At 47.7% G+C, this 17876-nt stretch overlaps 1 protein-coding gene across 1 annotated transcript in view; it reads left to right on the forward strand.

The window, feature by feature from the left end:
• The window catches only part of Ano10 (anoctamin 10), a 110912-nt gene that overhangs the window by 73588 nt on the left and 19448 nt on the right, over positions 1-17876 (forward strand). Inside the window, exon 12 of the mRNA XM_085689087.2 lies at positions 11506-11622. Within this exon, the coding sequence (XP_085545213.2) occupies positions 11506-11622 (117 nt within the window). The remainder of the gene's footprint in view (positions 1-11505; positions 11623-17876) is intronic.

Below are 17876 nucleotides of genomic sequence, written 5' to 3' on the forward strand. Positions count from 1 at the left end.
AGCCATCTCTACTGCCTCCAGAAGTACGTTTTTTATTTAAACTCAAATCTGCATTTATATAATTCTTTGGCTGGGAGCTTTGATTTGCATGATGATATCCACTGTCAGGGGCCCTAGACAGGTGTGAAGAAGCCAGCCAGATGTTTCTGTGCGGCAGAGGCTATGGCAGCCCTACTGGGTCCTTAGCTTTGCTTTTAAATGCTTTCATGATGAGGAGTCGGGGAGAAAATTTGGTTTCCTAATGATGTATTAAACTTTTTTTAAAAAATGGTTTGATTCCTCCAGCCTTTGCCAAATGTCAGATGCCACTCAGTTCAGTATTGTGCTATCAGCTACAACACTCAGAGTGTGCTTGTTCTGTGTTTAAAGCAGCAGAGCAGCGACCGGAAGGGTGAGCTTGTGTAGCCGGGCTCAAAGCCAGGTGGTGGCACAGGTGTGAACTCTGACCACAAGGCACAGTTTTCCTGAGCATCAGATTTTATGCTGCTTTGAGTTCTCACATGTAGAGGTGGTATCTGTTACACCCTTAGGGTCAGAACATGCAAAGGAGAGAAAGACGAGATAGCTCAACTTCAGGAGGACACGAAGAGCCAACCACATTCCCATCCTGGGAAAGTTGTGCCAGTGCCCTGAGAGTTAAATGCCGTGGATATGAGTAGATCACCGCAGACTGCTCGCTGGAAAGCAGAAATGGGTCTAGGTGAGGTAAGGACACTTCCCAGGGCTCAGTGGTACCCGGAGACCAGGCAGGAGGATGCTCCAATGGGGAACTGTGGTTCAAGCAGCCCTTACACTGCTGCCAGTTATTTTGTGGAGTTTTCTTCTGAATACCTTTGCTTTTGGATTCTATATGATTAATTACATAGTAACCAGACAGAAGATTTCCAAGAAGAAACAGGCACTGCAGGAGCTGACTACTCAGAAGAAAGCAGTGGCGAACAGCACTAATGAAAATGTTGCTGCAGTTACCTGTGTCTGAGTCGGTGGCCATCAGACATTCGCCAGTGGGCCACACTTTCTGAGATCATTGTGCAATGGTAATAACACACAAATAGTTACACAATGTGTAGTCATCACCCTGTCAGGTGGCTTTATTTCCCTGTCAGCTTGCAAACCTGTCTTTGCTGCATATGGTAGCCTCTATGGGCAGCTGTTTGTCTTAAGTGTGCAGCCCATGCTCTCGTGGCTCTCAGGGTCTTGTTGCCAAAGTCTAGAATGTCTGATGTTTGTCTGTACACGCACTGCGCTTTCCTTCCCACAGCTGGTGTTGCGTCTTGGCTTGGTGTCCTGGCATCTTGTGTGGAATGTCACGCAGAGGTACTTCTCTGGTGGCGTTTGTTGTGGTCGTTAATACCCCTTGTGTCTGCATAGCTGATGCTTCCCTTGGATCTGGAGGTTCCCACTAGCTACGTGCAACTGAGTTGACCCAAGTTCTTGTCAGCACTTGGTGTTATCTGTTACTTTAGCTTTCTAGTAGGTGTGTTATAGGACTTGCCTGCATTTGAATACTGATCATGTGACTTGTCATCTGTAGTCTTGAGTGAAATGACTGTGTTCATATTTGAGGAGTTTGCGTTGGTTTCCCTATGCCAATTCTTGCTGTGTCTGCATGAGAAGAGTTAGGGAGTGATGTGTGATATGGGGTAGAAAGAACGCTCTGGTCCAGAGTTAATGATTACGAATAAGACAAATGGGCAGATTAAACCTCTAGGGTGTGGAAAGGAAGTAGAGACAGCATGGACAATGCGTAGACCGGGGAAGGCGGCACAGGGCCAGTCACAGGCGTGTCCTTAGGGCCTGAGTTTCTGTACAGTCACGGACACTGTAGTTCTCTCAGCTGCTGGAGGCTCCTCCTTAGCAGCCAGACGATGTGACCAGCTTCAGGCCTCTGTGGGCTTTGTCAGTGTGAAAATATGGAGGAACTCGATTTCAGAGTGGACTGTGCCCTTGTGCCCCTTGGAGGCCTCAGCCACCTGTCCCTTGCGGTGCAAGGGGTCTTGAGGTTTCAGATCAAGTCTGAAAAATTGAGATTTGGAAACAATATTCTGTGTCCTACACATGGAATCTTAATTTTTTTGAAATCTTATCCTTGTCTCAAAATATAAGATATTGGGGCTGGAAAGATGGCTCAGTAGTTAAGAGCACTGGCTGATCTTTCAGAGGTTGTGAGTTCAATTTCCAGCACCCACGTGGTGGCTTACAACCATTGGTAATGGGATCTGATGCCCTCCTTTGGCATGTAGTCATACATGCAGACAGCGCTTATACCAAAAAAATATTTGGGGATGGTAAGTGGGGGACGTATTTATATCTAATGGCTTTTTAAATTGGGTGCACTTCTACTGTTAGTTACACCTGAGGCTGATGTTTCCCTAAATAGGTTTCCAACCAGGGAAAAGCATCTTTTGAGTGCTTGCAGGTCTTCCCAGTGGTGTTACATAAGAGAAGTCATTAGTTCTTCTTCTAAAAACACTTAGTGAAAGTTATTGTATAATCAGAGTATGTCTGTTTAGAGATGTAGCCTTAAAATTCTCCAAACTTGACTCACAGAATAACTTAGGTTAATTAACTTTCATTTTTAGAGAAGACTTATTCTTGCAAAAACTTACGGAAAAGTGGAGCCGCCCTGTGTTCCCCGCTCAGAGCCGCTCCATTGCTTGCATCTTAGAAAGCGGCGTCTGCTTCCCACTGGCAGACTCCGTTGGTGGGGTGTTACCAGCTGAGCTCCAGTTGACAAGGGAGTTTATTTTTTTATGCCATATTTTTTTCCTGGATTTTGACAAATTCAGAGTGTCGCATTCCACCATTACGGTAGCACCTGAAAGCTTCTCTGGCCTTCTGTGGGTCACTGTTGGCGCTGCCTTCTCCCTCTCAAGGTACCGTCTCCTCACCGTGCTTGTTACTGTCCCTGACGTGTCGTGAAGCTAGAGTTCTGGAACCATGTAGACTTTGCTCCTTTTGTATATCAGCATCCACTTAAGGCTTTCTGTGACTTTTCCTCCTCTGCTGTAACTCATCTCCTCTCTCACGGAGGCCGTGTCCCACTGCAGAGTGTCCTGTAACTCACCTCCTCTCTCACGGAGGCCGTGTCCCACTGCAGAGTCTCCTGAAGTTAGTTTATCCCTTCACCTATTGCAAGGGTTTTCTTCTGGTGGTTTCTAGTTTTGGTGATCGTGAATAAAGTTATTAGCTCTGATTTAATTTGAAGTGTGTTGTTCAGTTGATCATTCCTTAGGGTGAGAACCACCCACACTTGTTAGCCATCATTGGCTTGTTGCCCTTCTGTGCGGAAGAATACTTCTAGACTGTTAGCCATCAGGTTCTTGTTTTAATGGAGTTTTCTAGTCTGGTCTGGGAAAGAGCCTGGGTTATGGTTAAGATAAGTTTATGTGTACATACAGAAAGTAATACAATAACCGAAATGTGAATGCCTGTAAGATTTTTTGGATATTGTTGTCAGTGGGTGAAGGTTAGCAGTACTTACCCTGCTGTGTATTGAATATGAAATGTTGCCCACAGGCTCCTGTTTTGAATGCATGCTCCTCAGCAAGTGGTGGGAACTGGCGAAGGCTGGAGGACCTTTATAAGTGATCCACACAGGAGGACATGGATCACTGAGGCTCCTAGGTGTGTCCCCTGGCCAGTGTTTGTTTCACTCTCTGCTTCTGAGCTGGCTGTGATATGGCTCACTGTGAATGACCCACCATGATGGCTAAGCCCCTGAATGCATGAGCCAAGTAAACATTTCCTCGCCCAAACGGCCTATATTACAATAACAGGAAAGTAACTAATACAGAAAACAGGTCTCGGGCGCTCATTTCTGTGCCCAAACCCGAGACTGCGTGGTTCCTGAGCCTGTTTTGTGGGAGGATTTGGAAGCACTCCAAGAATGCCTGGGCTGCTGAGAGCCCTGAGTAGGTGAATCCACGGGGAGTTCGGAAAGACCAGGATAAGGTGGCAGTGTGGACACTCAGGACCGCACTGTGGGATGGCCAGTAGACCACAGCAAGCACTCCGGCAGACATTTGTCTCCTCTGGGTTCACGTCCTGAAACCTTGTGGGAAATGAATTGGAACGTAATGGGCTAATTGATTTGGCAGAGGAAATTTCATGTCAACACACAGTTCAGGCTGTGGCATAGATATTGCCAGCTGCTTTTAGCTGTGCAAGCTCCCAGAACTCTAGAATCTTCTTCCTTCCTTATCAGCTATGGCCACAGACACACCTAGAACATTCAGCATGACTCCAGAGGTCTTCACATCCCCAGACAGTTTAAACACACCTAGAACATTCCAGCATGACTCCAGGGGTCCCCACATCCCCAGACAGCCTCAGCACAGGTTGTCACTGTCAGGTGGTGTCTTTTTTGTGTTTGCCTTGTTTTTTTTTTAAATACTGTAGAGAATAATCACTTTTTCTACAATTCTTATCAATGGAGTAACAACACATGCAGTCTTTATATCAGGTCTGACTTTTTTATTCACCATGAGGCTTTGGAAATCCATCAATGTGTGTAGTTTGATTATATTCTAAATAGTCTTTGGTGTTGTCTGAACACACCATCATTTTCTTATTCATTCTTCCCATATGGAACTCTCAGATGTCCGTACCACTGTAGACAAGACTGCAGAGAATGCACCCTCTGTACTATTCATGTGCCTATTTCTCCACAGTGGAATTGTCATACTTCATGGTGAATCCACCCTCAGCTCTGTGAGAACCTGCTAGACTTTAGCATCTTTCCACCAACAATCAAGAGTGCTGTGGTCTCTAAACCACGCCAGTATTTGCTCATCCTTTCCTTTTGCTTTGTTTGGGTGACAGCCTTTCTTGTGGGTAGGTAGTGATTGTCCTTGTGGTGTTAGTTTATATTAGCTTGTTGGCAGTGTTGGTGATGAGTGTTGCTTGTCTTTCCATATTTTCACTAGCATTTTGTATGCTGCGAATGCATTATCAACCACTCTTGCTACCTTAGACAGTTCTTCCCATAATTGAGGTTTTAGAGTTCTTGTTTATTCTGTTAGCATGACCAGAGCCAAAGAAAACATTGTGCATATGTCCCCAGTCTGTGCCCGGGTGTCTCATGAACTTGATGCTATGTTTTGAAGACAAGCTTTTAATTGTTAGTAAACTTTAATTTGCCATTTTCTGTGTGTGATTATTGTTTGATTACATCTTGCTTTATACCTTCAGTCCCGAAGACTGTCTTCCAGTAACCCACAGTTGTAGGAACTGTATTATGAGCCATTTCCTGTTCATGTTTGCTTGTAACTGGGATAGGGATTAGGCTGTGTTTTATCTGGTTATTTCTGTCATTTATTGAAAAGACCCTTTGTAGTCAGTGTTAGAACTTTCTTTTTCTCTCTTTTAGTTTTTTTAAATGTCTATGGGTGTTTTCCTGCATATGTGTCTGTATATCGTGGGGATATATGTCTCCGTGGAGGACAGAAGAAGAAGAACTAAAGTTACAGGCTGCTGTTAGCCACGGTGTGTGGAATCGAACCTGGGTCCTCAGGGAGAGCAGACAGTGCTCTCCACTGAGCAGTCTCTCCAGACCCAATTTTAGGACTGTCTAACATATTCTTCTGTTTTGGTCTTTTCCTTGCATTATGATTATTGTGGCTTTTGGTCTTTGTAACCCCTCCTACACTTGGTTGTTTTCTCGGGTTGTTTCTCTGGGCCACATTCTCTGCATTTTCATATGGATTTTAGAATTAAGATGCCTACTTTCATCCCCAAAATATTTTTAGGATTGCATGGATTCCACAGCTCCATTTGGAGAAGATGACTGACATTTTAACAATACCAAATCTTCTAACCCAAGAAAACGCTACTCTTTCCATAGGGCCCTTTGGACCCACAGCAGTGCATCATAGATTTTAATGTGCTGTGGTTTTGTGCGTTTGCGTGTGTGAGAGAAAGGGGGTGAGTGTGCTTGTGGAGGTCAGAGGACAACTTTGAGAAATCCCTTCCTTCCTCAGCGAGGTCTGGGTCTCTAGCTCGAGTGGCCAGGCTTATGTAGCAACTTGGCGAGCACCTTTGCTGACCTGCCATTTCTTTGGTTTTATAGTTTTTTCTTCAGTACTGGTACTAAACCCACCAGTCCTTTCCATAGATGAGTGCATAATAATTTCAGTTTTAATTGCTTGGCTAAAGAGCTTATTTTAGTGTTGACTTTGCATTTCATAGCTCTGCTGGCCCTGCCAGACATGACAGTGCTGTGGTCTCTGTGGGGTGAGCTGGACACGGTCTAGCCCGTCTAGCCGTAAGCAGACAAAGACCATTTCTCTCCTCCTTTCCTTGCTTGCCTGTCTGCACTGGCTAGCGCCTCTAGTGGAATGCTGATGCCCTTGCTTGTTTCTGGTTTGAAAGGAAACACAGGGACAGTATGCCATTTATACATGACACTAAGCTACAGAGTTTTGTTGGTGATGGTTTGTGGGGGTTGGTATATGTTTGTGTATGTGTTTGTGGGTACATTTGATTGTGCATGCATGCACATGTGTCTCTGTGTGTGCATCCACCTATGTGTGTGTGTGTGTCTGTGGATGCATTCACCTCTGTGTGTGCATGTGTGTCTGTGGGTACATCCACCTCTATGCATGTGTGTGTGTCTGTGGGTGCATCCATCTCTGTGTGTGTGTGTGTGTCTGTGGGTGCATCCACCTCTGTGTGTGTGTGTGTCTGTGGGTGCATCCACCTCTGTGTGTGTGTATCTGTGGATCCATCTCTCTCTCTCTCTCTCTCTCTCTCTCTCTCTCTCTCTCTCTTTCTCTTTCTCTCTCTCTCTCTCTCTGTGTGTGTGTGTGTGCCAAAAGTCCACATCAGGAGTTCTTTCTCCTCCGTTCTCCATCGTGGTCTTTGAGGCAGCGTCTCTCACTGGTTTAGCCAGACTGGCTGGTCAGCGAGTCCCAGGCCCTGCCCTGTACCTTGAGTGCTGTACACAGATCTGCAGGACCGTGGGGTGTGTGGGACCTGAATCTGGATTCTCATGTCCACACAGCAGTTGTTTTCTCCACCCACCGGACTCCTTTCTCCTGAATTACTTCAGTGTGCTCAAAGCCACACACACCGTTGGCGGCATACCCTAGTTCCCGTTAAGTGCCATCCCCAAATTGAGATAATGGTGGTGCCAACACATGCCAAGCTTAAAAATGGTGACGTTCCATTGTGTGCCTCATATGGTATGCTATAAATGACTGTAAGCAAGACTTACAGACAACCTGGACCCTTCTCTTTCCTTCCCAAGAATGCGTGTGGACCTCCCCCTTAGACCTCAGGTGTGCTGACCCGGCTGGTTCTGCCCCTTGATCTGTGCCACAGGCATTTCCACCTGTGCTCCACTGGTCCTCTCCCTATGGCACCCACACCAGTGCACACAGTGCACACCCTTCTCCATCACCCATGCCTTTATTTAAGTTCTGTGGAGGCAGGGAAGATTGGATGTGTGGCCAGGGTTTGGGGCTCACCATGTGTTGTGGTTACCGCGTTCACATGACTGTGTAGATGTCTGGTTCGCTGCTTCTCTTGCTTGCACATTTCCATGTTAGTGCTCACAGTGTCTACCCTTTCTGCACGAGCACAGCCTGTGCACCTCCTTACGGCTGTGAGCAGAGCTGTGCACCTCCTTACGGCTGTGAGCAGAGCTTAGCCTCTCTAAGGTGAACCTCTGTGTGCTGTACAACTTTTGGGGCCTTAAAATATTCATGTTTTAACTAAAAGATGGCATTTAGAAGTGAGGTAGAAATTGCCATTAATTATAAACCCCGGCGTCTGTGAGTCTATTTTTATAGTGTCCTTTCCTCTTCTCCTAATGACTCTGCAGGTGTTGGTGGCTTTTCTGCACCTGCTGAGCACCAGGTTGCCAGGGAGAGAGCCAACTGCGTTATCTGAGGAGCAAGCAAAGGATGCACATCCATTTCTATTTAAAGAAATTAATTACTGCAGCATATAGCAGGCATTTAAGTGATTTTTAAAATGGTAAACATGCCTCTTGTCTTTTCCTCATTCCAGGGTCATGAGTTAGCAGCTCTGTGCTTTGAACTCACCTGAGAGCAGCAGTGCCCAGAAGACATTAGAGAGCACATCCTCCTGTGTGATACAGGACAGTGTGATTCTTGTGGGTTTTCTCCTTGCTCAGTATGGAATACAAAAATGAATAGACATTTGTGTGTGCAGATGCCCAGGGTTAGAGCGAAGACTTTCAAAGGTGGAGCTTAGGAGGCAGTTCAGTCAGTGTGGTGTTTGCCTTGCAGTTAGGACGAGTTCAATCCCACATGAAAAACCAGGTGTGTAGAAATTACCCCAGCAGTGGGGAGGTGGAGACGGCAGATCCTTGGGGCTCCCTTGTAAGCCAGCCCAGCCTACTTGGCGAGCTGCAGGTCAGCGACCTGTACTATCTCAAAAAAGAAAGGTGGACACAGTCTGAGGAAGACCCTGAGGTTATCCTTCCCATGTGCACATGCACGCACACACAAGCACACATATGCACACATACAAACAAGCCCACACATGTACCCCTCTCACAAAGAAACTCAAAGAAGGTGATTTTTCGTCTCATTTTCTTGAAGCACTTGGGATCAGATCCAAGGTTTCATGCGTGTTGAACAAGCACAGTGAGCTATGTCTCTGGCTCACTTTCTCTTTATGTATAAGTAGGCGTGCTCTGATTTTTAGGGGTGCTACTGAAGGATGTAAACACTCATCCCAATAGTAGTTCTTCTCTAAAAATAGACGGCAGGCCAACTGCTGTCACCAAAGTCTAGAGGCCCAAACTGACCTGAAGTGGCCATGGGGGCGGATTTGACAAGATGACCACACCTGTATGTTATACTATGTAGGAATGACAGAAACACAAGGAAAAGATTCCTGGGTTGCAGTGTCCTGTGGTCACTGGTCACTGTCCACTGGGTGTCACCCACAGAGCTTCAGGAAGAAGCGCAGGGAGAAAGAGGGACCACGATGCCCGGCTGTGCAGCCTTTGGAAACACTCAGCTCAGATACCACTGCATCCCTACAGCAGCAGACATGCAGTGTGTGCTTTGCTCGAAAGGCTGCCCTGCTTCCCTCCCTGCCCACTCCTGAACTTCTTGGGCTCGGTCCTGTCCTGGAGTGAAGGGAGATGCTGGTGGGGAAGGGGATGCAGGAGTCACAGGACTAGCTTCCTTGAGAGGGCAGACTCCTTTTAAACCCTGAGGGAGCTCCTATGCATTATCTCACTGAAACAAAGACAAACCGTGTGATGTTTTGTTGTGGACTTTTCCTGGGGAGATGTGAGCAAACACCATTCCACTCACCGCAGACTGGGTACAGCAGCCAACAGTTCTACCCATATCTGCTTTGAGGAGCCAGCGAGTTTATTGGGTAACTCACAGGAGTGTGGCTGGAGGGGTGCAGGAACGTGGAATTTAAGATAAAAGCAGGAACCGGAGAGAACATTCTGCTCTAGCAGAGGACTTGGGTTCAGTTCTCAGCACCACACGGTGGCTCACAGCCTCTGTAATTTAGTGTCAGGGCATTGATGCCCTCTTCCAACCTCTGGGGGCACCCGACCTGTGTGTGGTACACATACATTTATGCAGACAAAATGCTTATGCATATTAAAATAAATCTAATGGAATTAAAAGATAAAATAACTACAAAACATTACCAATGGGCAAAGAAGAAATAACCCACTTACTGTTGTTTTTCAAGCTCTCTCCCGTGACTGTTTTTATGAATTATCATTTGTCTGGCAATTTTTCTGGTGATCAGACAATTTTTATTTTTCTGAGGAAGTTTCTTAGGTTGGCTTAAGGCTGCTGCACACACAAGCTCTGTAGGAGTCAAATTCCCTTCTCAGGATCCTAAGAATTCGACTCTGATTTGCATTTTGTTTCAGAAGCCAAGGGGCTGGGCACACGCTGCTAGAAAAATACAGCTGCTGCCCTTGATTATCCCAGAGTTCCTAGTTTTCACAAAATTAAAGACTCCTCTCCTTGTGCTCCTGGGTTCCCCATCCCTGCCGTGAACAGAGGTGACCTGCTGGCTGGTCAGCAGAGGTCCCTCCCCGCCTGGAGGTGCTGAACTCAGAGCTGATTTCCTGTGGCCCCAGCTCTCTTTGCTTTTCCCTGTAAACACTGCTTAATCAAACTGCTGTGTTGAACCGACTTTTTGTTTATTGGTTTAAATTCCCATTCGACCCCTTCACACACTACTCCTTTTCTCTTTTCTTTTGTTTACAAAAGGATACAGTTTTGTGAGTTTTACTTTTAAGAAAATGCTTTGGCGTCTGGTGTAGTACTCACCTGTCCAACGCTCGAAACCCTCAAGTCATGAGTTTGAAGCCAACATGGCTGCATAGTAAAACCTTGTCTCTAAAACATCAAAGCACTCAACCTTAAAACAAAGCATATCTCTGATGAGTAATCAGTCGTGGCTCTAAGACCGCCTTCCACCCAGCCCTCCATTCAAATCTGTGTCCTGTTCCACGTCAGCCCTTCCTATAAGCAAGTCAGAATGTCTGTGGTGCTGATGCAGGAGGAAGCCCCTGGCAGATTAGGACAGAAGTGGGGTAGAGGTGCTAACTCAGCAGCAGCTAGTCAGGTGACCTACTCCAGAGCTGTTTCATTCCTGGGCCCCAGGTCCTGCAAGTTGTAGGTTGTTTTCTGGGCAAATGGGCAGGCTTGATTAGGTAAGGCAAGGAGCCTGGCAGAGCATTTCCTTCTTATGTAAGCTTTCCTCCTTTATAAAAGTGATGTATGTCCACCGTCAAAGTCTAAAGATAGGGCGCTGGCAGCTAGCTCCATGTCCCTTCCAAATGCTCTGTGCCCAAGGGAAATGAGGCTCAGAAGGACTTTGTTTCCGTGTTTGAACTGATTCCCACCAAGACTCCAAGGGACACAAACAAGGATGCAGGTTTGTTAGGAGAGATGGGATGGACCAGGGGGTGGGTGTGAGTCCAGCTACAAACTCAGGAAGGTTTCTTTTCATTCACTAACTTACTTCTTTTGTAATGCATTTAATGATGTTATATAGAATTGTACCCCAGTTCACTAGTAGGATAATGGTGCAACCTAGCCTCCAGTCCATGCTTGTTTATCCTCTGTGGATCATATTCAGAGTGGTACCTCATCTACGTGACAACGTCAGTCAGTGCTGCTTTCAGTCCTTGTCTGCGGGCATCTGCTGGTGTGGTGTGGGCAGCACAGGAGGCCAAGGCCACCTACTCTCCTATCCCCGCACATTCCAGATCATGTTACTGCAGGATCTGCCCGGAAACCGCTAATTTCTAGATCTTTTTGTTAACTTATTTTAAAAGAATAAATCAAAATAAGCTAGTAACTGTTGGGTTGACCACATCAGAGTGGGCTAGTACAACTCCTGACCTGGTCGGTCTTTTATGTCAGAGGCCCCTAATTCAAGAGTCACTGAAAATTAACAGAAAGGGTCTAGGTACCTTAGGATTGAACTTGTCTGCTGGCCACAGGTTGGTGACAGTGTCAACATGAGGTCTTCTCTTCACAGCATGCCCTCCTGGCTTTGAAGTTCATCCTCGCCTTTGCCATCCCTGATAAACCAAGGCACATCCAGATGAAACTGGCCAGATTGGAATTCGAATCTTTGGAGGCCCTCAAGCAGCAGGTAAGCCAGGTGCCTGGAAACACTTTCAGACTATATTCTTCCATGACGGGGGTCAGGTCACTCTGTGTTTTCCTTCACATTGAATTGTTAAATAAACACGGTGGGCTCCACAGAGGATGGGACAGCCCTACCCAGAGCCTACAGTGTCAGCAGGAGATGCGAGCAGGAGTCTACAGGCTACGGGAAAGGATGAGTGGAGAGGAGAGCAGAGCAAGTGTCTAAGAACCAGGCCCGAGCGGCTCCGACTGTTTCTAACTGTGCCCTTCATAGAAACACGAAGGAGGGGAAGCCATACACGGGATCCTGAATGGTATCTTGCAAACTGAGGGAGACTGAAAACCTGTGGGCAGAGCCACAAAAAATGCCCTGAAGACATTTCAGAATTGTTTTCATGTTCTACTAGGGGAGAGAGAGAAGGAGAGGGGGAGAGAGAGAGAGGGAGAGGGAGGGAGAGAGGGAGGGAGAGAGAGAGAGAGAGAGAGAGAGAGAGAGAGAGAGAATGGAGAAAGGGGAGCTCACTGGAATTCACCACTGTTGATTTTCTGCCTGCAAGGAGGGTGAGCAGAAGGCTGTGCACACCTAGGCGCTCAAAGCCATTTACCTGCAGTGAGACGCCTCATCTCACCTCAGGGACCAGCCTAGGCTCAGCACCTCTTGGACCACACGGTATTTGGAGAGCGGGAGGTGGGCTTGTGAAAAGCTGACCCTCTGATGGATTGAGGACGCTCAGGGCAGTGTGCAGATGGAGACCCCATGTCAGAGTGCTGTGCCTAATATGGGGGTTCAGCCCAGGAGACGAGACAAGAGAGTCTGGTCCCCAGACGGCTGGGCTCCTTGTCCATGTCAGGTGACAAGACTCAGTTCCTGGGTCTGCTGAAGAGATGGGTCTGGGGTGTCTTTACCTTCAGCTCGGCCTTGCTCTGCTCCTGGTGCTCCTTGTGAAGCAGCCCCGTGATAGTGAGCTTCATGCTGGAGAACTAAGATGGGTACATCCTGGGAGAGGTAGACATCTCGTGGCTGCAGACATAGAGGCTCACATGTTTAAAGCCCATAAGAGGAATATTAAAAGCAATAGGAAGCTGGACACTATGACTAGGTGTGAGTTTTAGGCCATCCTGGATGATATAACAACTTCTAAAACAGCCAGGGCTGCAGAACAGTGGAATCCTGTCTTAAGAAAAAGTCAGGAGGCATATTATAAAGTTTATATGAAATCACGTTTTCATATAACATGATATAATTGTTTGTAAGAACAAACAATCTTAAATATTGAAAATTTTCCATTTACAGGAAAAATTAGAATATAAAGTCTTTAGACAGTAACTTATCTAACAATATGGATAATCTATATGAAAAGTGTTTTTTTTTAAGATTTATTTATTTATTATGTGTGCAGTGTTCTGTCTGTCTGTATGCTTGCTGGCCAGAAGAGGGCACCAGATCTCATTACAGATGGCTGTGAGCCACCATGTGGTTACTGGGAATTGAACTCAGGACCTCTGGAAGAGCAGTCAGTGCTCTTAACCTCTGAGCCATCTCTCCAGCCCCTGAAAAGTGTTTTTAAACTCTCTTGGAATCAGAAAATTCTACTGTCTGGGTAGATGGCTCAGTAGTTAGAGCATGGGACCCAGAGTTTATATCCGTAGAACCCACATGGCAAACACCTGCAATTCCAGCCTCAGGAGGCAGAGACAGGACCCCCAGAGTGAGCTGGCCAGCATCGTGAGCCATAAGGAGGTCTGGGCTTGACTGAGAGATTCCGCCTCTGTGAAAAAAGTGGAAGGGTGTTCCTGACATGAACCTCTGCATGCACTCACACACTCATGTACAAACACACGTGTATGTACATGCACACATACACATGCGCCCCCACACAAATACACACACTTGAAAACAGAAAAAGAAAAAAGCATCCAGTATTGTGGAAATGTGGTGTCAGCCAAATATGCAGAAGCAAATGAGGGAAAGGTCAGCTTTTCTTCGCCGTTCCCACTTAGGACAACCCGCGTGTTCAGATCACCCTTCCCGGGCCTCAGCTCTGCAGTCTGCAAGGGCCATTCCTAGGGCTCATGTTTTCTGCCTCCATCAGCCTGGCATTCCACCATCTCTGTCTGCCTTGTGTCTAAGTGTGGCCTGAACTCCCTGCTCTGCCCTTTGCCACAAATAGAGAGGCTTCTGGTCACATGGCCAGTTTCTGGGCCCAAGTTTAAAATGGAGCTATGAGCTGGGCGGTGGTGGCTCACTCCTTTAATCCCAACACTCGGGAGTCAAAGCAGGCAGATCTCTGTGAGTTCGAGGACAGCCTGGTCTACAATGGCTAGTTCCAGGACTGTCTTTCACTTCCCCTGTGAAGTGATTGCAAGTTAGTAGTCAGGGCTGGAGAGATGGCTCAGCAGTTTAGAGCATTGACTGCTCTTCTAGAGGACCCAGGTTCAATTCCCAGCACCTGCATGGCAACTCACAACTGTCTGTGTGTCCAGTATCAGGGGATCAGGCACCCTCACACAGACATATATACAGGAAAAACACCAATAAAATAAAAGAAAATTTAAAAAGAGAAATTGTTAGTTTATAATAAAAGTTCTGCTACGCCCGGATGGCTATTATATTATTCTATATTATCAACCCAATTCCCATTTTAAGAGCAAAATGTAGCTAAAATTTTTAAGCCATTTATTCCTAAAGAAGGCTGTACATTTTAGGCATAGAACTTTTAAAACACACGTGTGCCTGGGTCAAGGGCTTGATTTCCTGAACCCAAGGTGGCATCTCAGGACCCTCCTGTTGTCCCACCTCCTCCCCAGTTCCCGTCCCAGAGCTAAGCACAGCTGAGGTCCTAGATGAGCAAGCTTGACCCCGACTTGGAGACCTGGATACCACAGGGTAGGGACTCGGAAGAGCTGGGTGGACACTGCTGCCACAGGATGTGCTTATGTCTACAGACGGCTTATTCAGTATCCAGTGATCTTAAGGCCAAATTAAAAATAGAAAGGAGTATTGGCTAAGAACCATTTGGTAACTGGAGTTCAGTACATACCTGGGAGCAATCAGTAGCCACTTAGCCAGCCACTCTGGGCAGCCAGGCCTTGCTGAGTCCAGAGCGGACACATGAGCCAGAGAATAGGGACAGATGCCTAGAGCCTCCCAGAAGGAGGGTAGCCTCTGAAACCGACTCAGAAAACAAGACATATCTCAGCAGGGCTGGAGTTCGGTCCTCACCAGACACTGCCTGTCTAGCTGGGGTAGAGCTGGGCAAAGGGCTTGCTAGTCATGGGTGGTGCCCTGGGTCCTCCCCGTTACAGGAAGAATGAACATTGTCTTGGTTTCCTGGGGTTAAATACATTTTAACCATTTCTCCATCATCTCCTGAGAGCTTCTGAATGTACCTGTTCCCACTTCTCTGACCTCACACAGTGGGAAACAGACAACATTTTTAATGGCGCATGTAAGAGAATGAGGATGTGTAGCTGTCTGACTCTAACATACAGAACAGTGCGATGATCTGCCAACACCTGGCTCAGAGTGACATGTTTGGAACACTGTGTGGGGAAAGCTCAAGTTCCTTAACTGAAAATTTTTGTTTTGATCTGAATAAAGAAATGGCAGTTGTGAGAGCAGGGAACTCAGAGTGCCGAATCCCAGGGCCTTGGCAGAGCCCAAAGGCAGATCCACATCCAGCAGGTGAGCCAGGCACTGTTTGAGCCAGTTCATCCCTCTCTTCCTGGGTTACATAGCTCATCCCACAGCCCTGTGACACTGTTGCTATGGTTGTCTTCTCGTTGTTCCCTGGGGCCGGGGGAGATGGTGCCCACCACACAGGTCGTAATGTCACGGTGAGGATGTAGTGAGCCAGCGAGGTGAGAGGAGCGTGGGGCTGCTGAGTGGGAACAAGGACCTCCCCATGTGTGAGCTCTTAGAGCAAGGAGTTCCGGAGGGAAGTGACACCTGCAGCCACTTCCGGTGAACTTCTGGGTGGTGTCTTAGCGTTTCTGTCCCTGTGATAGAACACTCTGACCATATACAGTTTGGGAGGAGAGTATGTATTTCAGTATAGAACACTCAGGTCACACTCCTTTGTCGAGAAAACTCAGGGCATGATCCTGAAGACAGGAGCTGATGCCGAGGTCACGGAGGAGGCTGCTTACTGGCTTGCTCTAATGAGTGGCCCAGCACCAGAACCAACCCAGAGGTGGCCCCGCCCACATCGAGCTAGACCCTCCCACAATAGTCATCAACCAAGAAAATGCACCACAGCTTTGTCCACAGTGAGTAAGACCACAGAGTGTAAGACCACAATGAGTGGTCTTACAGCACCAGAACCAACCCAGAGGTGGCCCCGCCCACATCGAGCTAGACCCTCCCACAATAGTCATCAACCAATAAAATGCACCACAGCTTTGTCCACAGGCCAAATTGGTGGGGGCATTTTGAGGCTCCCTCTTCCCAGCCAGTGGAGAAGCAGATAGGACTGTGCCTTGGGAGCAGCCCCACCTGCTTCCACGGCCTCCACAGCTGGGGGAAATTCTAGGTGTTGGCAGGTGGTGTCTACGGGGAGACTATGAGCTGCACACCTTTGCACACCAGTGACTTCACAGAGGTCACCAGAGTGGGATCTGTTAGCCATTTGCAGGTGATTCCTCCAACTGTGACTTTGTCCTAGCTGATGAATCAACCTTGATCCTCCTGCCTCAGCCTCTTCAGGACCAGCAATAACTCTCCAGACAGGAGAGGTGGCTCAGCGGGTGCTTGCTTTGTAAACACAGCCTGCATTCAGATCCAAACACCCACAGGAACAAAAGGCCAGGTGTGGCCATGTCAGGCTTGTATCCCAGCAGTGAGGGGTTCAGAGACAGGAGAATCACCAAGACTAGCTGGCTGCTGCCACCCTAACTCCTTGTCCGGCGCGGGGGTGGGAGGGGGTGGACGCTGGCTCAAGGGAATACGGTAGGGAGTGATAGAGCACCTGGTGTCCTCTGACTTCCATGTGTTTAGGATGGGAGGGAGATAGATGGAGGGAGGGATGCTCCCGCAGATGCTGACTCCTGGCATCTTGTTCACTTCTTCCGCTGCCACTCCTCTCTCACCTAGGGTCTAGTCTCAGGGTCTCTGTCTCCTGCCGCTGTGGGGTGTGGACCTAGGGTCTAGTCTGGGGTCTCCGTCTCCTGCCACTGTGGGGTGTGGACCACTGTGTCACCTAGGGTGTAGTCTCAGGGTCTGCATCTCCTGCCGCTGTGGGGTGTGGACCGCTGGATCACCTAGGGCCTAGTCTGGGGTCTGCATCTCCTACAGCTGTGGGGTGTGGACCGCTGGATCACCTAGGGTGTAGTCTCGGGGGTCTCTGTCTCCTGCCGCTGTGCTAAGGCTTTGGCTGCTCCGAGAGCTGTGACGTCCTCAGGTCCAGCAGTGTCCTACAGGACAAGGCCTGGCATCCAGTAGCCTCTTGATAAATATCTCAGACTTTGTTGACTCGCACATAGTTCAGAAGCCAGTGTATTAAATAAATGACAAACGATGTCCTTGGACAAAGCGAGAGTCTTAAAATAGACACAGGCAAAAATGGAAACAACTCATTTGCTTTTCTGGGATCACAGGGAAAGAATGTTCTCTGAGGGCTCACATGAGACCCACAGAAGGACCCCAGTGCTGACTTCGTACAGCTCAGATCCTCCGACCCCATCAGTCATGGGGAAGCTCGGGAGGTCTACAGTATAGCCCCAGACTAAGCCAGGTGGAGTTCTAAAGTATCACCCTGAGTCCTTGTGCTGAAAACTAGCAAATTCCGGCTCTGGAACAGCCCATGCCCTGCTCTGACCCCTTTGCCTCTGTATTTTCCACTCTCACCAGAGAAGCCTTCAAAGATGGCTACAGCTCCTAAGAGCCTTAGAACTGTTTGTCTTTCCCAGCGAGCAGCCTGTGTCAGTGGCCACTGACCTCACCGCTTTCTAAACAAAAGTTAAAATATGTATATCTTAGTTTTCCCACCAGATATAAGGCACATGGCCAAGGTGAAAAGCTTTGCTGCATCTATTTTACTATGGTAAGAAGGAAGTGATTCAAGAAAAAGATTTACTCTTGGTGATCATCGCTCAGAAATGATTTGCCTGTGACTGTTGGGCTGGAAGGTATCACCTCAGACATCGGCTCTCCAACCCTCAAGGAGTGGAGCATGAGTGAGCACTGGTGTGTGTGGAGGGGGCAGAGGCCATACCTGAATTTTTCTTTAAACTCCCAAATGCTAGTCCTGGACTTCTGAA

The sequence above is a fragment of the Myodes glareolus genome, chromosome 4 (genome assembly GCF_982192425.1).
Source record: "Myodes glareolus chromosome 4, mMyoGla1.1, whole genome shotgun sequence".
Taxonomy (NCBI): domain Eukaryota; kingdom Metazoa; phylum Chordata; class Mammalia; order Rodentia; family Cricetidae; genus Myodes; species Myodes glareolus.